The sequence below is a fragment of the Notothenia coriiceps genome, unplaced genomic scaffold (genome assembly GCF_000735185.1).
Source record: "Notothenia coriiceps isolate Sejong01 unplaced genomic scaffold, NC01 NC01_scaffold00024668, whole genome shotgun sequence".
Classification (NCBI taxonomy): Eukaryota; Metazoa; Chordata; class Actinopteri; order Perciformes; family Nototheniidae; genus Notothenia; species Notothenia coriiceps.
Window position 1 is genome coordinate 1,557,399 of NW_011357369.1, and position 21,214 is coordinate 1,578,612.

Here is a 21,214-nt window from a genome sequence, read left to right on the forward strand (position 1 = left end):
CATGCAAGAGGTGCATGAGTTGACTCTGCTCACTGGACCCACAGGCCCAGCTTTCAGAGAGATTTAAATCAGCATTATCCATCACATGTCCGCTGCCTCCCGAGCTCGTGCTGTAGCTGCTTCATGTTTGGTGTGGCGTTTTTGGGTGAAAGTGCTCAGCGGGCATTCACTCCCCAGCATAAATGGTCAAGTGATTAGGCGCACGAAGTGAGACTTCCCAGACGTCCAAGGCCCATGTTGCCACAACGTCCCATTGCCAGGAGATTGGACCGCGTCATTGGTACAGAGCACTTTCAGGACCGCCTCATTTCGAGGAGCTTCAGGAAGTTTGGGGTATTGGAGTCCGCTCAGTAGCGCGGCTAGAACCACGTCCCGACGAGTGGATGACGATGACGTCATACGTATTCGTCCAAACCTCAGCGTTTCCGTCCCGAGGGGCGCGCCAGCGGGTGGACAAGGGCTTCAAGTGTGCCGAACCACGAAATATTTCACAATGAATTCACCTTTATTTTCACACCTTTGCATCTCTTGTGTTCCCCTCCTGTCTCGTGGCTTATTCGTCTTTGTCTCAGACTCATATTCACGGCTAAGGGCGCCTGTCCCTGTGAGGAAGGTGCTCCTCCTCCCCCTCACCCCCCGCCGCCCTTCTATCATAGAAGAACCCAAGCGACCATTCATACCACATTCACACCAGCCGCCTTTCCCTATCCCTCCACTACTCCCTCCACCTCCTCCCCATCTCCGCGAACCACTTCCTATAAAAGCCCCACCTCCACCAGCCCCAATTCGGGAACCACCTGCTCCCAAACCAGAGCCCCCTCCACGTGTTATTAAAAGCCCGCCCCCCCCTTCACCTGTGAAGCCGGTCACACCGATTCCACCCAAAGTCCTGGTGTCAGTAGGCTGCCAAACTGAGTATGACCCAATCTTCCCTACAATGCAGGCATGAACCCCCCTCTCTTACCCCTTCTTCTTATTTCCACTTTTGAACGGTTTAACCGTAGTTACCTCAAAAATATTTTAGTGATGTTCCTGTGTGTATCAGTCTTCATAATTGAACCGTTTCAGATTATGGCCCAGGGGAAGGGTGGTGTTCCTGGTGGTCCTCCGACGCAGGTCAACAAGCTGGACAACATGCTGGGCAGCCTGCAGTCGGACCTCAACAAACTGGGCGTGCAGACGGTGGCTAAAGGGGTCTGCGGAGCCTGCTGCAAGCCAATCGTGGGACAGGTAAGATGCGGTTTACATTTGGCAAATAATACATCTGTAATACAAATAAGTTATTTGTATAAACATGTTTAGAGTTTGCATAGTAGGGCTGTACAGAAGCTTCTATTAAGGTTTTGAAATAAAGCTTATAATCTGTCATCATATTTTTCAGTCTAAATGAAATGTGGGAGGATAAAGGTGTGTTCTGGTTATAAAAAGGATATATAATATAATATTGCTCCTGGACGTCCCTTTCAAATAGATGAAATAGACACCCTTTGTGTGTAGCATATGAGAGAGCAAACGGTTTTTGGACCACAGTTAAAACACAGTTTTAAAGTGGATTGAAGGTGAATATTTCATTAAAGTAACATATCTGTTGAATTTTGAAAATGACTACTTCTATATTTCCTCAATAAATTATATAAGACTTTTGGATTTAAAAACAACTTTACAAGTTAGGGACAATGTTTGGTTTACATGAGCATCCTAAACAGCCACCACTGGAATATTATTCTACAAATAATGTTATACTGAAAATATTCATGACGTCTGTAGTTATCTTGATCTGAAACTGTGCAGAAATATTGGGTTCAAAACAAAACAAAATAGACATGCAAAAAATATTTAGAATTGTCAACGGTATTGTTGGTTTCAGGTAGGGCTGCTCGACTATGGCAAAAATCATAATCATGATTATTTTGGTCAATAATTGATATCACGATTATTAAATTTGAAAACATCCATTTATTGAACTTTAAAACAAATAATAATTTGAACAGTATCTTTTTAACTGTTGATTACCCTGAACATATAATTCAACTGAAAAACCAATACTAAAATAAATAAAATAAATACTTAGGAGCGCACTTCCACAAGCTACTAAACATATATTAATATGATAAATAAAAATAAATTAGACCAAAATAACTGAGATCAAATATGTTGCAGTGCACGGTCACAACCTAGCAAAGCAACAACATTGTTTTTTTCGATTATGTTGTTTCCGTAATTGTGGCAGGCCAAAATCGTAATTGCGATTAAAATGCGATGAATTGCACAGCCCTAGTTTCAGCCCTAATTCACAATCCACTCTCCTGTTGGTGCAGGTGGTGACCGCCATGGGGCGCACATGGCACCCTGAACACTTTGTGTGCACTCACTGTCAAGAGGAGATCGGCTCCAGGAACTTCTTTGAGCGTGAAGGATTGCCGTACTGCGAGACGGATTACCACAACCTGTTCTCCCCACGCTGCCACTACTGCAACGGGCCAATCCTGGATGTGAGTCCCTGCTGTGTTCACACGTGCTCATGTCTCTTTGGAGATTACAGTCATCCAACAAAACATGTTGTCGTCTCTTTTCAGAAAGTTGTGACGGCGCTGGATAGGACATGGCATCCCGAACACTTCTTCTGCGCTCAGTGTGGATCCTTCTTTGGCCCAGAAGGTACTGGCATTTATTTTTTGGAGTTATATGTACAGTACATAAATAGTAGTACAAAGGATTAAGATGTGTTGTCTGTTTCTGTTCCTCCTTCAAAGGCTTTCATGAAAAGGACGGGAAAGCCTTTTGCAGGAAGGACTACTTTGACATGTTTGCACCAAAATGTGGCGGCTGTGCCAGAGCCATTTTGGAGAACTACATCTCAGCGCTGAACAGCCTTTGGCATCCTGAGTGTTTTGTTTGCAGGGTGTGTATCTTTTATTCCTCTCATTCTGGTGTGTTTTCATGAGTGTAGCTGGAGTGCCTCTAAAGACGTTGTACAGGAGTTTATATTATATGGATCAAAACGCTGTGGACAGAATCATTCCTATAGACACCTGTTTTGATGTTTAAACTAATACTTCATTTGTTTTCATTCATACATGACAACATGTGGGAACATTATAAGTAAATGTGATATTAGACATTGAAAGCCTACAGTTTATTTTTTAGGCCTGTTAGAAATGTCAATCTTTAAAATGTATTAGAAATACTTGGGTAATAGGAAATGTGTGAATTGTAAAACACTCAATAACATCTTATTTGTTAAAGAATTTACAGAATACCTCTCACAGTAACGTTATATAAAAAAGTATCGTGGAATCATCAAGAATCATATTTTGTTTCAGCCAGGATGCTCAGAGCAAATTTACTGTCTAATTTCTTAATCTGTAGAAACCCTGTTTCTAAAAGACGTTTCCACTGTAACAATAACAATAACAATAGTGTGTGAATAACGGCTTGCTCCTCGGCCCTCTGTTATCTTTCTCAGGAGTGCTTCACCCCGTTTGTGAACGGCAGTTTCTTCGAGCATGACGGCCAGCCGTACTGTGAAGTGCACTACCACGAGCGGCGCGGCTCGCTCTGCTCCGGCTGCCAGAAGCCCATCACGGGGCGCTGCATCACCGCCATGGCTAAGAAGTTCCACCCGGAGCACTTTGTCTGCGCCTTCTGCCTGAAGCAGCTCAACAAAGGCACCTTCAAAGAACAGAACGACAAACCCTACTGCCACGGCTGCTTTGTCAAGCTGTTCAGTTAGAGAGAGAGAGAGAGGGAGGGAGAGAGAGAGAGAGAGAGAGAGAGGGAGGGAGGGAGAGTGCGTTTATGGCTCAGGGCTGAGGTCAGCGTCTAGAGCATCTTATCTTTAGCACAGGGCGGGGTTAATTGTGTTTATATCAAAGAGGGTGGTCTGTGATCTGAGGGTGACATTGGAAGTCTGTATGGACTAGGAATGTGCATGTGGTTGAAGCAGCAGACTCTCTCTGCCAGACTTAAATACTTTCAAGACGTCCCTGTTTTCAGACTGACAGCGATGCGGCTTCAAAGCTCTTCTAGGTTTGGAGTTGGTCAGGAAGTATGAAAAAGATACACTAAGGTGACATTACATTTTTGATAAATCAACACTGAGATGCACACAACAAGATTTTCTTCTTAATCCTCTGAAATGTGTTGGATCACTTCAACAAGGAAATAGCTGCATGTGAATCCTTTTAGTTTGTATGTGGTTAGATGGTGCAACTGAGCCCTGTGGAGATGCTCTGCATGTGGGACCTTGTTGCTCACTGGTTGAGCGTGTCATTTTAGAAACAGCAGAGGTATATCAATTGAGAAAAACCGCAGCTGTTTATTAACATAACAATTAAACTACAAAGGAGGGTAGAAGGCTTTCCCCCCCATCGTGTTGTGACAGAGCAGGAGGATAAATCCTTGAGTCCATATACTGGAAATGCTTCTTCAGCCTTTACAATAATGTTGTATGCGTGAAATGGATTCTAGGGTTTATACCATTTTACAGACTCAAGAAACACGTGTATACATTTTCTTCACATGGATACCAGAGCTGCAACAGTAAGAGTTTTCACTATTTTCTTAAACTTTATAGACTGAAGATTAATCATTATTACATTAATCTGAAGACTCATCCATATAAAATAATCATTATTTTACAAAGTTTGAACTTTATAAATACTTTGAATACAGTTTTTTAATTCAGAGTGTCCAATACACCCTTTATTCAAAGATAATCATGTCTGGTTGAATATTGTTTTGATATCATCAATTATGAAACTCAGAATGTACCATCCCCCAGTAGCTGCAGTATTCCCTGAGTTACGTATGTTTGAGCCAACCTCTCGTTTTTGTGCTGCCAAATCATTCCTTGTATTTTCACAGAAGAAAAGAGAAAATAATCTGAAAACAGATTCTTGCCTTTGTCTCTTTGCAGTGAAGTGGAATCACACAAAGGTATCGGGAGTGTACGGTGCATCTATAACACTCACGTTATTCTTTCTTGGTACATCCTGAGGAGTTCTTGTGTAAATATCAAATGCAGCTACATTTTGCAGTACTGGCATGCTTAGCATGTGTTAACCACTCATTCAGAGGGAGAGGGCTGAAGGCAGAGATACTTTGATATTGTTGGTGTCATTACTGTATTGAGAAGCTGATGAATGTTCACTTTGAAGAAGTGCAAAATACGAGAGGATTTGTCTGTGATATTCCAATGACTATGAATCAGCTTGTAACGTCTGATTATATCTGTCTGTGCCATTGTTTCAGTACCATGTCTAATAACACTGGCCATTTCAGCAAGTACACTAATTACAGTTCAGTAGTCCACAGTTGTGTTTTCATGTTATTAGTCTGTGAGTCCACTGAAAAATGTCGGCTGTAAAGTGGTGGTTTGTTGATGACTCAGCATCTGAGTCGCATCTACTGTATACATGTAATCAGATACAGAAACATATATTGTGCCTTTTGTCTTGTTCAGGGAATACTAGAGCCTTAAATATGTTCTCACTCTATTTAAGATATCATGTAACAGTTGTCTTTTCAAATCAATTTAGTAGAGTGTGATTTAACCAATGCCATACCATCTTTGAATTGTTTTTTGTGTCACTTTTTTCCCCTTTTCTCTCCGAATGTCAATAGTAATGGACAAAATGTTTCTTCACTTCTAGTCTGATTACGCAAATAAATTCTGTTTTGCTATCAAAAATATTGTGCTTTATTTGCGATATGCTTTGTGCTCAACTTTACACTCAAGTTAATGGAAACAAACATTATTCAAACTGATCAAATACGAAAGACCTTTCTTTCATAAAGACTTTTTTTTTTACTACAAGTTTTCTAGAATGTTTTTTTAAATATGCAAATAAGGCATTATCTCGTCAAATATGTGCTCATTTGACTAAGAATAATAGTTATGTAAAATAATCCCAAATGTGTGTTTTGGATATTTTGTTCCACTACAATTTAAAGATCGTGTATTATGGACGACCGAAAAATTAACACAGAATGAAAAAAAAAAATGTTGCCTTTAGTTTCTCGCTATAAATGTAGAAACCTTGATAGAAACCTGTAAAATCAGAAAGTAAACCAGCTATTTTTGTTGAAAAACGACTGACTCCATAAAATATTTTTATATTTATAACGGCAATACATATACTGTACCAGGTGGCAATAACGCATCATTGTTGCTTGCCAACCGCAATAAAACATAGAGAAGAAGAATAAATGGAGCAAACTCCTGCTGTGATTGGACACAAAAATCACGTGCTTAATACGTCATACCCAGAAGAATGACATGTTTGTTTATCGTTGCTAACATTCAGGTAAGAGGAGCTCATTTGTAAAGTAAGGATGATAAAAATGTTAACTTATTCTCTGCTAAAGCACGTTATGTCTACTTCTATAAATCAAAGAAAGATCAAGGTCATGCTAGCGTCAAACTTTAGCCGCAACCGTGACTCTATCACTGTATTTCAAATAGTCTCTTTATTTAAACATCAACAACAGCAATGTTAATCTTGCCGGTACATCTGTAATAGTTTGAGCTTCTATTTAATATATTACATATTTTAGTAAGTGTTTTAGTTTAACTTCGGCTCTTTGTGCTTGCTCAAACATTAAACTTCCTAGTTAACCATTGTAGTTTTTGTTTCATGAATGTCGGTCTGTTCTTTAAATGTCTTTTATTAATGTTCATGTTAAATTATGTGTCACACATTTTGTCAAATCCCTTTTTTGTCTGTTATTGAACTTTGTGCTTGCCATTCAGTAGGTTCTGGTTATTTTTACACAATTAAAGACTTCAGTGTGAATGAAAAGTAATGTAAATCTCGTAAAATATGAAATAAATAAATAATTACATAAAAAACTTTCAATATAGCAAATCAGCGGCTACAGGAAATATAAATGTAATGAAACACTTTCACTCTCGTTTCTTACAAGTGTATTAATATCTCTGAGAAATAGATTATAAATGACTAAGTATTCAAATGTGTTAAAGACTTCTGAATGTGAAATAAACAAAGTATAAGACTTGTTGTGTTTTTTAAAGGTTTATTAGTACATAATACATTTAACAATCCATTAGTTAACAGGTATTGATATAGCAACATTTCACTTTCACAAGTTCTGCCAAACTCTCAACCCTAAATGTTAAATATCAGCCTTGGTTTTCATGCTTTTGACAATTGAATATGCCAGAAAAAGAAGTTGTTGTGAACCTTCAGTATCCGTCCGTCTGCAGGTATCTTAATGCAAAGAGGACAAACGTTGGTGGGTCCAAGATGGCATCGTACTTTGATGAACACAACTGTGAGCCCACCAACCCCGAGGAGCAGTATCGCCAAAATGCACTGCTTGAATTGGCCAGGTGAGGTGTGTGTGTGTGTGTGTGTGTGTGTGTGTGTGTGTGTGTGTGTGTGTGTGTGTGTGTGTGTGTGTGTGTGTGTGTGTGTGTGTGTGTGTGTGTGTGTGTGTGGTACAGTGTTTAGATTGAGTGTTGGTCTGTGTGCAGGTCTTTGATGCAGGGCTTGGACTTATTTGACTCCGGAGCGTTCGACTTGTCGGACTGGGACCAGCGTCTTCCTCCTCCGGCGGCCAAAACTGCTGTTCAGACGCTCACTGTGGTCATCATCTCTCTAGAGCAAGCAGGTGACACACTTTTGCTCCTGTAGAAGGAAATGGATGGTTAACGTTTTGAAAGTACGCTTGTATGAGGTACCTATCCATATTTAGTGTATTACCTAGAGCAGGTGGCTTTCACTTAAAGGTGTCCTATCTTGCAAAATGCACTTCTTGATGTCTTTGACGTCATATCGGCAATGTGGACCCACGGCACTATCAGAAACTTTGCTATCAGAAGCAATGCACAATGTATTTTGGACGTAATATGGTCTTTGTTTACATTAGCAAGCCTCGCTAACACTGAGAGCTAACCTGCACTGGAGAGAGCATGTGTCAAAATGCAGGAAATAAAAAAAGGAACTCACCTTGTAGTAAACCTGCAAGAAAAGAAGCATACTGTTTCAGAAATAATCCTTGAAGTGGTCCAAACCACTTCAAGGATTATTTCTGAAACAGTATGCTTCTTTTCTTGCAGGTTTACTACAAGGTGAGTTCCTTTTTTTATTTCCTGCATTTTGACACATGCTCNCCGGCTTTTAAGCCCGGCCCTTTTACCATTTTTCCGGGAAAGCCGAAAGCCGGCTTTCCCGGAAATTTTTTTTTTAATAGTCCGCTTCAGTCTCTTGGTCCCAATGCAACCCATTGATTTGCACAACAACACTACGCTTAGTTTTAGCACCGCCTGTCGAAGGCGTTACGCGCTGGTACGAGCGCGCCGACCGAGTGTCGGTTTTGTACAGACTCGGCGAACCTCTATAAATTTTTATAGTCTCTTTCTTCGGCGCTAACGTCTAAACATTTTGCACAAGTCGACGTAAAGAGCTCCCCCCATTGACGTTTCTGAAAGTGGTGAAGCCATAATGAGGTGGTTGAACTTTAGTTTTGTGGGCCTGTTTATACGCCTCATTCTAGTTTAGTGTTCCGGTGACTGTCGGCTCTCTGACAAGTCGCGAACGGAGAGTACACGAACTACTCTTCTCCTGTAAATACACGCCCATTTCGTCTCTTCGATTAAGTACATTTTTGACGACACGGGTGAGAAAGGAATATTCATTGTTCCGACGAAATAATCAAGATGTACAGATGAGATTGGTGAAAGGACTTTAAAAGTAACACTCAATATTAAGTGGTAGAGTCAATAGTAATCCCCTTTTACTGTCGCGTGTCACAAAGTTTATCATCACCATGAAAGCCAATAGATTTACTTGGTCTCACAACAAAGTAAAGAGTACTCTGTCTGGTGAGTGCATCCCAAATATTAAATAGATAAAGGTGTGCTCTCTCCAGCTATCTCTTTCTGTCCCGCTCGCTCACAGAGGCTGTGTGCTCCTCCGTGGCGATGACGGCTTGCGTTAAAAAATAAACATAGGCCTATTTGTAAAGTGGGGGACACAAACGGGGATTTCGAAAAGTGTCACGGTTAAACTTCTTATGAAGTGGTGAGGTGCCGCTCCACATCGCCTTTTCTTCCCGTGTGTACGATTTTTATTTATTTATTTAAAAAAAATTTTTTTATAAATATGTCTGTAAATGATTTTGGATTCAGTTGTGTGTGTGTGAGAGCAGGCTCGGATTGGCCATCGGGAGATTCTGAACTTTCCCGGTGGGCCGCTGCCGTTGGTGGGCTGCTGCCTTCGGTGGGCTGCTGCCTTCGGTGGGCCGCTGGCTCTGGCATAGGTGGGCCGTGAACTTTCATAGCGCCGCTGCGCTATGCTATGCTCCGGCGCTGTGAAAGTCCACCGCCGTTGCGAGTCTCCGGGTGTAACAGTCCACTACCGCCCGCGAGGACCCAGTTTCGATTCCGGCCTGAGGTCCGAAAAATGTATTTTAAAAAATAAAAAATGAATCTCCCGTTCATCGCGTCCATTCGATATCACATCTCTGCGCCCCACCATTGGGACACGCCCCACACTTTGATAAACGCTGGATTAACCTATGGATTAACCTTCAGCAGAGTTTTTATCGTTTTAATGCCATTGAACGCAACTTTTGATCAAAACAACAGCATAGGTAAGAATTTCTCCCGTGTTTGCTCCGTAATGCCAAGTGGTGTGATGTCTGATTTTGCTTCCCATGTCACGAGTTCTGATCGCTCAGTGATGATACTTATATGTCTGGAATCTGTGTAATCCCAGTGTGCTAATCGATATCTTGTTTTTGCAGATACGATATAATAAGGGTATTTTACCTTGAGTTCTGTGCTAATTGAGCTCAGGGCAAATTCAGAGCCTTTGTTATTACCCTTTTGTTTCGTTTAGCTAAACATGGTTAATATTGTCTGAAAGCTGAGTTTCTTCCCGTTATGTGAGTATGACACATTCATAGTTTATTAAATGTTAAGAAGCCCTCAGACGCTGTTTCTTGCAAGATGTTGCGTTTTGCCACCGCCGGGCCGTGGGGTTTAATTGGTTAATGCATTTTGTTACTTCAATTATTCATTTTGGTGTAGTTTCTTTCACTTCCTGTCCTGGTTAACCATTTTCTATCTAGTGTTCTATTTAGGGGACTTATCAGCATCACTGTTTGCTTTTCAGTAAAAATTAAGAAGAAAATCCTGCTTTTGACATTTTGTCTCTAGGAATAGTCCTGCTTGTAGCTTGACTGCATTCTGTACTAAATAAAAAGATGGTGTTTGACAGTTTCCATACTGATACTTCTCAGAAATACCTTGTTGGTTCCCAGTAAGAAGGGGATGTTTTTGGGGAACTAAGGTTCCCTATCAAACAGTTGAACTAGGTTCCTGCATTGGTCATGGGGATAACATTCCTTGGAGTTCTGACACTTACCCATGCAAGTGGTATGTTACTGTAGCATCCCAGCTCCTACAGTCCTTCGGTTGCTGTGCTGTAATTACACCGATGGTTCTGGGGCCTCCCTGCTCTCCATCTCCCTTGTCTACAACCCAAAACCTGTTGAAAGAAACTCCCATAGGGCAGATGGAATCTAAATAGTTTTGACCTACTTTTGCTCTGTGGCAGGAGGATGGATGGTGCTTAGAACCTGAAGCTCCATGAGCACCAACCATGACAACTCAATCGCCAAAAGAGCTGAGACTGAGTTTATTAGTCAAATGACAGAAGATTGATCTCCAACTATTTTTGATAATGGAGTCATGAAAATGTCCGACAATGATTTAAAATATGAAGATTTCGTGCCTCTCCTTCATTTTATAAAATATTAAAACCAACATCTTTTGGGATTTGGAGTGACAAGATATATTTAAAGGCATCCCCCGGACTTTTAGAAACAAAAAAATGTTTTCACTATTTTCGGACATTTTATAGAACCGGCGGTGATTGATCAATCTGCAAATCAATCGACGATGAGTTTTAGTTGCAATCCTATTCCACCCTCCTTCTTTGCACCCCCTTACTACCTGGCCGTCTTCTGCTCCCCCCACCTTGACAGCCCTCTATCCTGTGCCCCAAAACACTAAAGCAACCATTTTGTGGAATTTGGTTAAATTGGACTCTGGAAGTGGCCCCAATAGCTCACTACCAGCTACCCCACTGGCATTGGACCTTGATATATTTGTATTCTGTATGCTTTATCTCACTCTTTGCGCTCTCTACATTTACAAATGTATCTTCCTGACCTTTTACTTGCCCTTCCTTTTACAACAGACAAATCAATAAACCCTCCCGCCCGCGCGTCCCCCTCTTCACCATCTGCTCCTCTTAAATGAACACTTTTAACCATTTATATATCCATTACTCACCCTATGTTATCTTGAACTAAAGGAATAATATATTTTTCCAACATTCCTCTAACATGAAAGAATATTCAAAAAAGTGATGGGATGAAACCCTCTTTAATGGTCACACATGCAGAGCACACAGCACACACAGTGAAATGTGTGCTCTGCTTTTAACCCATCTAGTGCAGCTATTGTACAGTGCAGAGGGAGCAATTGGGAGGGGGTAGGGGGGTAGTCTGGTGCCTTGCTCAAGGGCACCACGGCAAGGCCCAGGAGGTGAACTGGGACCTCTTCAAGTACCAGTCCACACTCCATATTTAGGTTTGTTCGGTGACTTGAACCGGCGACCCTATGGCTCCCAGTCCATGCCCCTAATGACTGAGCCACTGAAATTCTGCATAAATGCAGGTAAATTGGGGGCCATGTTTCACAACAAATGTGCTGTATAACCAAAGTCTTATGTATGCTCAGCACTACCCAGACAATACGTTTAAACGGTCGCACACTATCGGAGACGTGCAACTCATCCGTGACATTCCAACATATTTTTAAATAGTTTACTTTGGCAAAAAACAAGGATCTTTCTGAGTTTGTGAGCAATCGACTGGATAACTGAGGCCTGGATTATACTGCACAGGTTGTGTGAGAGTTTGTAAATAGACCCCACAATGAATTCAAAGCATTAAGACTTTTTTTTCTCAGATTTCTGAAGCATGCGAGAAAACAAAGTTCTCTTCAAAAATTCAAGGTAATACTGGGTGAGTTATTGATCAACAAATGGCCATTCTTTGGGTGAAGTATCGCTTTAAGTCTACCGTGAGCTTTCTTGTGCTGTAGGAGTTGGCAGGGGTATTAAAAGATCCAACACCGTGAAACGTAACCTTTGACGCGGCCACTGCCCTGCAGTCGAGGCACATTGAAAGAAAAACCATGTGTCGTGCTCCAGCTAGATGTGTGACATCAACCAGCAAGAATGCACCCAAAAGGTTATTTTAGTCTGTTGCCAGTTCATACATTTGCTTTGGGGCAGTTTTGGGCAAAGCCTGAGCTTGTGCAAGCATTATTTTTGCCTCACGCTAGCTTATACGCTTCAAAAGAGAGGTTTAGCAAAGAAAATGTTTTTTTATTTTTTATTATCTTTGTCTTCCTGTACTCTTCATTTACTCTGGGTTTATGGGGAGACGGCACTTTCACCACTCCTTAACACTTCGACAAAGAGGGGCTTTCATAAAAGGATATTGACATGTTAGATTTACAAAAGAGCCATTGAGAGCTGAGTGTTTGCTACTTGAAAACAAGGAGTGATGACTCCATTTCTCCTTACATCATTCCTATAGATGTTGCTGGAGTCATCTGACCTCGAGGAATTTAGCCGATAACTGGCTTGCAAGGAGCTCTGATTTTGAGCTCTTAAAAAAAAAAAAGGGAGTTTTTTTTGCAGAGGTGCGCGCTCGCAACACGTGTGTGTCCACAACGTTTTTTTCTACAGCCGCTGCCCACAAAGTCAAATTAAGCAGAGGCATAGGGGGAGGATTGTGAGAGTGTTTAGTCATGAGGTAATGTGACAAAGGGAGTTTGTGCCAGGATTTTCTAGGAAAAGAGCCTTGGCTTCTACAATATTCACACACATGCTGTAAATCAACTCCTCATTCCCTTGTGTGTGTGGGTCTGCCTGCGCTGACTTGCTCCTCTGTTTGCGTAATTGCACATGAGTCCATATGATCATGTCAGTGTGCATTTACATTTGTGTGAATGTGGGAGAGAAGCAGTATGTTTTGAAAGGCACAAGCCTGGAGTAGATTAAATGAGGTGTGTGTGTGTGCATGTGCCTGTTTGTGTGTGTGTAGGGGTCAGTTGGGGGATTTCCTTTCCCTTTCCCGCATATACATCCCCTGGCATAGAACACTGTACTTTTTTGCTAATCACCAGGAACATAGGGGGTAATGGTAAAGCTAAAATCAATGCAAGAATTCAATAAATGTCAACACAACTGAGTAAGGATTTCAGATTTGCAGCTGAAATTGTAATGGCAGAATTTGTTGTTGTAGTTATGAAAAAGACTACCTAAGCATGAGTAATGGTCAACCCACTGTAGAAGATGCCCTGAGGGAGGCTCTTTTAAGTTTATTAATATGTGCCCACCTTTGAACATACATCCCGGCGTTGAGGTCAAGACTCCCTTTTGCTTTGCTCTGTTCAGATGTCCATTATTAGTTTCATTAGTTAATCAGAACCTTTTTTACCCCCTTTTCCATCCCTGCTAGAGAGCAGGTACTTTCGTGGGAGAAAAAGGTTCCTATTTCTGATTGGCTGGGCGGAATGCAAACCACGCCCCGTAAACCTCCCAAAAAGTTTTGTGAAGCCGCCATTTTATTATCTTCGCATTAGCCCAGCGCACAAAAGCAGAGAGACTAACTTTTGGCAACACAAAATAAAACATGGGAGCGGTGTGGAGTGATGAGGAGGCTGTCGTGTTCTGGCGATTTTACTCGGAAGGCTTCAGCAGAAGCTGCTGGGGACTCCCAGCAGCTTCTACTGTGAAAGCCAGTCCCCCAACTCCGGGAGACTTCCGGCCGGGACTTCGGGTGAGAGTATTATGCCGTGACAGTTTGCTTGCGCCTGCCAGTAAACCCAAAAACAGAAGAAAAAGAAGTGACGTCAGCGGCTTAATTGACTAATCCTCCCCCAGGAACTTATTCCGGTGTGAAACGCGATCTTTACTTACCGTAATTCGGACTATAAAGCGCACTGGCGCACCTGAATATAAGCCGCAGCAGCTAAATTTGAATTGATGTGTACATTATATAAGCCACACTGGACTATTAAGCGCAAGGTGTTTTTAATTGTTTAATACCTATGTACAGGGTTCGTGCACAGAGGGGATTGTCGGGAAAGAGATGGCTGTTTGAGGAAGCTCCCATTTATAACATTTCAACAAACAATTGGCATATTTGCATAACGTATTCAAGTGTTAACCATTTAGTTGCAATAGATAGCTTTAGAACATGTACGTGCTGTTGAAACTGTACTGTATCACATAGCGTTTCAGACCACACAAACTTTTCAAACTTTCAAACTTAACACGGTTTGCGCTCCCAGCGCACGTTTAACCACCTTTTGGCACAAAACTGTCTCGCTCTCGTAAATGTCTGTCTGTCTTGCTCTCGTCTGTCTCCTCGTACCACTCTCGGTTTCCACTTTACTTTTGCGCGCTACCTGTCTCACTCTTTCCCGGCCCTCCGCAGCTTTTTCCTGGCTGGAGCCCGCCCGCTTTAAAGGTGGGGGGCGCGGACCGGCCATAGAGCCCCATAGAGTTAAAGGTGGTGGACTGTAACCTGTAAAAATCCATAGATTTTAGGAGGGGTCCCCTAGTGTCCCGTTAGCTGTAAAGTTCACGTTGGAGGAGATATTCTAGGAATCAGTCTGTTTTCCACTGTCTCACACTCCTTCCCTATAATCTCTCTCTTCTCTCTTTTTTTTTTTTCCGGAATGGTGGGTTTGACAGCAGGGAACCCCTCCAAGGCTTTCTAACCCAGGCCTTCCCCCGTCCCTGGCACGCAGATTAAAGGACTCAAAGGCCACATGATAGGTACAGTACTCTGCTGAGTTTTGGACGGACGGTCCTGCAGAAGTGAAGCAACATGTGGTGCAGTGTTTCAGTAGCACCAAGCTTTGCTTTCTCCACGGCATGGGATTGGAGTTGGAAACAAAGCCTGGCCAGCAAGCGCAGGACTTGGCCAATTAGACGTTTTCAAACACATCTCCGTAATTAGCTTTTCAACGTCTGTCCTCTGATGCTTTCTTTTGGCACTAACTTGTTTCTGGTGTGCTTACTGGTTAAGTGTGTATTGGCCACAAGTTTCATCTCCATTTGTTTTTTGTACTATTCACAATTGCTGAGATCCTTTGGCCATGAACCCAATGAAGCTAGACTTGTTGAAGGTAGGGTGCAACAACTAATCGTCTTGATCGATTAAAATCGATGACCAAATTAGTTGCCAACTAATTCAGTCGTTGCTAATTCGTCGGTGACGCCATCCACGTGTGGTTTTACGCGCCGTTTAAAGCTCCAACGTTATCGTTTTTTTTTATCGGGTACTGGGAGACATTTAAAAAATGTCATGTGTATTCTTGCTACAAAAACATTATATCACAGTCTTAGTGTCGCCAATTGTGTTTTAATTTGTTTCTAATATGCAAAAAGACAAAAAAATGCGTCTATGATGTATTATTTCCAATCTTTCCAATCCAGACGAGATCTCTCGCTCTCCCCCCGTCTGTGTAACGGAGGGGGCGGGGCAGTTTACACACACGCGGCTGGCTACATCTAGCAACACACTGCAGGGATGGCAGAGAGAGAAGTGCTCCCAAGTGTGGTTAAATGTTACCTCGTCTTTGAGAGGTGCGAACCAAGTGTCTCGTTGCCAAATAGTGCAATTAAGAGTTTACCGCATGTCCCAGGGCGGTAACACGAGCAATTTTGTCTAAACATTTACAAAAGCTGCGCACCACATCCAGACGGAGAAATGGCACCGGGTCTCCACTGGTCTTTCTAGTAGCTCTGGCTTTAGTCCCATCGCACGAATAACTTTTCCACGTCAGGTGTATATGTATGCTAGCAGCAACACACAGAGTTAACAAAATGGTATACAAACATTGTTAATGATTAGAGGTAACTGGTTATTTTATCTTTGTTAAAGTTTTCAGCTATTCTGTTTTACAGTTCTGTTCAATCGCAATTATTTTAATACGATTGTGTAAACCATTGTTGTTTCTTTTGATGTGAAATATTATGTTATTGTATTTTAAATAAAAAGCAAATGTTTATTATGTTCACAATTTATTTAGTTCATATAAAAAATTTTTTATTTTTTGAATCAGTATTCATCTTTATTGTCTCATTGTTAGTCTCCCACATGCCCTAAACAACCTCAAGCTAAATCTACAACGTTGATGGCTAACAATAAGAGCGTGTTGAGAAATTGTGGCAAGGCATAATAGTCCGAATAGTCGATTAATCGTTTCATTAATCCGAGTTACAAATTAGTCGTTTGTTGGCAGCCCTACCTGTAGATTGTAATTACAAGTTAAACCAAATGCAACGATTGGTTTTTGTTCATCGAGAAACTATTTTCTGATTAATCTATTTCCCTATCTGATAACCATCTGCTGATATTGATCTAATTGAAAGTATGGTTGCAGATGTGGCCAATGAATTTGTACACAACGGGACAAGATTTTGGTGTTGGAAGAATTGTGGTTTCCTTTTGTAGTCTGTATAGTATTTACCAAATAGATAAGCAATTCCTAAAGAATTGCTAGTGGGAATGTTTATTCTGAAAAAGCTGAGCTAAACAACTGCTATCTGAAAATGAATGTGGTAAGAAGAAAGTGAATAATTTGAGATGTCCTGCAGCGGTTATTACAGTTAAGGTCTAAAATGCCGCTGGCCCTCCGGGCCGGTGGAATGTTATTATCACTGGCCCACATTGTAACCCACTGGCCCGGAGCATTCGTCCAAAAAAAAATCGACTTATAATGAAAAAAAATTAACACATTTGTTGGCAATAGTAGGCTGTAATTTTATTGCACTTACTACACATTACTACTTGTACTACAACATTTGAAATCATCAGTTCCTTCGCTCATTTTCCTCAATTGTTCATATTTGGTGTTATTAAAATAATGCGATATTGTGGGTCATATGGTTTAAAAAAATGTCTGCTTATTATTAATGGAGTATTATTTGTATAATGCGACTTTCTGCCTTCCTGTCATTAGAAATGTAATGGCTATGTAGTAAGATTAGATTAGAACCTTCAATTATCCTAAACTAGTTTAGGATAATGAAGGTAAGATGAACAGTAGGAAAATATAAGGTATTGGCGTATAGCACTTACTTGTCAGCATAGGTCGGCATTGATGTACAGAGCCGACAGAAGACCTTGTTTAATTATTGGCATCATCTGGAGGTGCAGCCAGTGACGCGTCCTAAAACCAGGAAGGTAGCCGCTGGTTCCCTCGTCAAAAAGCAGAATGGGATTTCTCCACAGGTTTTGGAAAATAGCTGGAATAAGGTCTGTGGCAAAACAAACCTGTTTGATAAATGCACGTTTTTGTTCAGCCGGATAATCTCCACGTTTTGTTACCCCTATTTTTATAATTTTCGAACATAAATCTAATCGATAGATTATAAAAGGGGTTTGTAGGGACGCGTCAGTGTGGCTAAAACCTTTCTCTCCCTCTTCTTCTTCATACTCCTGTCACTCTCCTTTAACTCCTCCGGTGACTTTCTTTTTATTTGAAAGATTGATTTTTGCCCGGCGCTTTGGCGGTTAAACCGCTGGTATTAAAAAACATTTTGGCGAATGGTTAGGGTGGCGCGATAGTCTGTAATGAAGAAGGAGCGCTGCTCACGGGAGCCTGCTCGCGCTGCGCTCCGCAGCAAACACTGTTTGCTTTTCACCCAACAACGACAACCGCCTCACAAAACGCTATGTTGTAGCGTTAATAAACTAAACAATTTAACTAAATTGGGTCAAAATACCAATGCTACAGGACCATATTTTTTTTTTTAAAGCAACTATTTTTAGTGGCCCGAGCGGGCAAGTGGAAAGTACGTTATGCTTGGCCCGGGGGTGTACTAAATAGTGCTTCCGGGCCAGCGGCGTCCATTTATAAGTGTCGAGCACCTGTCGCTGATTTAGATGTGTTGGATGGCTGCATCGTTACCACACCTTGAAGTTTTGGGCCGTTGGGAGCATTCTTCACTGGAAGTTATGAGAAACCGTGTTCATGGGCGAGCATTGGTGCTGCCATGGCCAACGGCATTTGAGAATTGGTCAAAACTGTCACGTATTATGTCTTCACGGCTGGCATTGTTAGCACAGCATGTAAAGTTTGAGCACTTTTTGACCATTTTCATAGAAATTATAGCAGTATCGTGGTTTTACGGCGAGGGATGCGTTGACGCCATGGCAACAGCTTTTGAGGAAAACTCACTAATGTCACATAGACATGTTGAAGGGCCTGGACCATTAACTGTCACCTGAAGTCTGGTGGCTGTTTTTAACCCTTTCATGATGAGTTACGAACAACATGGTGTTTTTTGGCAAGGGAGGCGTTCCATGGAAACAGCCTATGGTGAGATCTCAGATTTGGCGTAGAGCTGTTGAGACTGGAGCGTGATATACAAAGCAAAGTTTTGGGGGGCGATTGGACCGTGTCCTTTGGAGGAGTTAACAGCGACATCGTGTTTTATGGCGAGGGATTGCGTTTCCATGGAAACGGCATATGATGACACCCCATAATTGACATTAGAGCTGGTTGAGGGCCTTACCATTACTTATGAAGGCAAATTTCAGCTCTCCCTCCACTCTAGCTTGTGACATCACGCACTCTACCGCTTAACGAGCTGCGCAATGCAATACACACCAATGTTAAACATCTGAAGAAGGCCTCTTTGCCAAGGTCTGAACAATGTTTAAATATCTCTCTAAAGTATGCATCTGATTTAAAAGCTGTGTAACACGAATAATGTCAGAAAGATGTGTAACATTTTAAAGTTGGAATGAGGTTTTTGTGAGTTGAAAGTAGTTGAAGGAACAGTTACAGTTGAAGTCGCATGAAGATTTTTCAAGTCTGGAAGAGTTTCTCCATTGACTTCCATTTTTGAATTATGAATTATGAAAGTTATGAACTGACAAAAGTAATAGCAATCGATTCCGACCAGCTGAAACGTTTTTGATGTTTGAACGGACATTCTGTGATGTGGAATGTGGGAGCAGAAGAGCGTCAAACAATTACCCGGCGGAATAAGAATAAAAGTAGTTGGAATGTGTATCAGCATTCCCCACTAAATTACATTTGGACGCGGGCCTATGTTGAATGCAAGTTAAACAATCCAGTGGAAAAGAGCAGATGAGATGGATTAGCTATTTCCCTGTCAACATTGTCTCTCAACTTCAAAATCCATTCTCGAATTGATAATGTTTGAGTGACAATATGTTACCGGATATTTGGAACCCTGGAAATAACTTAATCAGTGTTGGCTTCAAAAACGATGTAATATAAGTTAGTATGTTACAAAGCAGCACCAGATAATGGGGCATTTTTTGTAGTGGGTTCACTCAAGCTCAAAAACAATTAATAATCAAATATTTTCCAATGAATTTCCTGTTGGATCATTTTATTCTAAACCAATTATCTACGCAAGTTATTCGACATACCTAACCCTAAACCCAAAATATCCGTCCTATAATTGTCCATTGTTGAAAAACTGATAGTTCTTTAAACAATAAATGTAACATTTTAGCAGGAAGTGACATCTTTAAAGACATTTGAACCTTTTCATGTATTCAACTTCCCAGTTAGTAATTTAGTAAAACTATACTTGATCATCCATGCTAAGCTCATGTTGGTGCTGTACTGAATAACTTCCCAATATCTCAGAAGGTAGTTCTGTTTAGTAATGTTTTGATCTTTTATAGAAATGGCCAAACTATAATTATTGAACTAATGTTAGAACTATTAAAAAATGTCTCATAACCATAACTCCCATTTGCTTTGATTTTAAAGTCGATGAGACTAGCCTAAATGTGTGTGCATGCCATCGTAACACTTACACAAAGTAAAGAACCAGCCTGCTTTGCATACTGGCAACACTTCCACTGTGTCACCATGTTTTCAAAACATTTGAATCAGTACTTATAAACTGCACACAAGCTGTTGAACATGAACAACACAATATCTCCAGCCACTGAATGGTAACTCACCTGTCATTCAACACACGACATGCAACTATTGCATACAAGAATACAATTCACTAAAGATCACAAATCAAGATATGTATTATAAACAATCAAAAAAGAACATACTCAGATATAAGGCGACTGCCATGCCTCTGGTGTTGATACAGCTAACCCTGTCACACCAAACGTAGTAGAATGCTATAACAACCCTTTAAAGAAACTCTAACCATGCGCATCTGTTCAAACAAAATGAAAAAGGATCAAAAAAAAAAGGACCATAAAACTAAAAACATAAAACTATGAGCCAAGGCGGAAAATGAAAACGTTAATATATTATCAGAATAAAATATAGAGACTCAAGACAACAACCAAATAAACACTAGCCCTCCACAAGAAAGAAACAAAACACAGCACAACACAACAACACCCACAACACAAAAACACAAACAATCACATTGCACTGACTTTATAGGAGATTCCCTACCCAACTCAGACAAAAATTATAAAAATGAATTATATAGCTGAGAGAGAGAGAGGCACCATGGCTCAACCTCTTATTATTATTATTCACATAATTTTAGTATAATGTGGATACGCACATGTTTTACACCAAAATCCCAAAGGAATAGAGTATATATTTGTTTATTCAAAAAAAGACACCGTAGAGAAAAAAAAAACAGGCGCTGGTGGATTTGAAGAACAGTTTGATAGACTCAATGAGTGAATAAATGGCCTCTATACACAATAAAACAACAACAAAAAACCAAACCCAAGCGGCGGAAGCACCACTCCAAACCCCCCAAAACCAAAACCCAAAACCACAAAACCCAAAACGCACAAAACCCCAAACCACAAACACCCTAAAACCACACAAACGCCAAAACCAAAACCCAAACCACAAACCCAACCACAAAACCCAAATCACAAACCCAAACCCAAAACACAAACCACAAAAACCAAAACCACACAAACCCAACACCACAAAACCCAAACCAGCGAAAACCCAACCACAATAACCCAAAACCACCACAAACCCAAACCAACAAACCCCAAAATCCACAAAACCAAAAAAACCACAAAACCCAAACCACACAAACCAAACCACAAAACCCAAAACACAAAAAACACATCCCTCCTCCTCTCTCTCTCTCTCCTTCCT

At 41.0% G+C, this 21,214-nt stretch overlaps 4 protein-coding genes across 5 annotated transcripts in view; 3 read left to right on the forward strand and 1 right to left on the reverse strand.

Moving 5' to 3' along the window:
* The window catches only part of LOC104955675 (Fanconi anemia group M protein homolog), a 430,065-nt gene that overhangs the window by 130,402 nt on the left and 278,449 nt on the right, over positions 1-21,214 (forward strand). The window lies entirely within an intron of this gene.
* Positions 1-21,214, reverse strand: part of soul3 (heme-binding protein soul3) — a 326,159-nt gene that overhangs the window by 126,097 nt on the left and 178,848 nt on the right. The window lies entirely within an intron of this gene.
* On the forward strand, positions 390-5,688 carry LOC104955656 (paxillin-like). Its single transcript, XM_010783039.1, has 7 exons — positions 390-468; positions 573-943; positions 1,069-1,230; positions 2,319-2,492; positions 2,577-2,658; positions 2,754-2,902; positions 3,467-5,688. Exons 1-7 carry the CDS (start codon positions 390-392, stop codon positions 3,731-3,733), a joined length of 1,284 nt encoding a protein of 427 aa, XP_010781341.1. The 3' UTR covers positions 3,734-5,688.
* rnf181 (ring finger protein 181) overlaps positions 6,235-21,214 on the forward strand; it is a 16,717-nt gene continuing 1,737 nt past the window's right edge. Inside the window, exons 1-3 of one of the 2 annotated variants that reach the window (XM_010782895.1) lie at positions 6,235-6,308; positions 7,229-7,354; positions 7,499-7,635. In XM_010782895.1, coding sequence (XP_010781197.1) covers positions 7,269-7,354; positions 7,499-7,635 — 223 coding nt within the window. In that variant the 5' untranslated portion in view covers positions 6,235-6,308; positions 7,229-7,268. The other variant, XM_010782896.1, reaches the window with a different exon arrangement.

What these genes read in the sequence shown, in the direction of transcription:
- LOC104955656 (XM_010783039.1), top strand. Translation starts at nt 390, where the DNA reads ATGACGTCATACGTATTCGTCCAAACCTCAGCGTTTCCGTCCCGAGGG. An exon ending in CAATCTTCCCTACAATGCAG is followed by an intron (nt 944 to 1,068) that starts GCATGAACCCCC and finishes GAACCGTTTCAG; the next exon opens with ATTATGGCCCAGGGGAAGGG. An exon ending in GCAAGCCAATCGTGGGACAG is followed by an intron (nt 1,231 to 2,318) that starts GTAAGATGCGGT and finishes CTGTTGGTGCAG; the next exon opens with GTGGTGACCGCCATGGGGCG.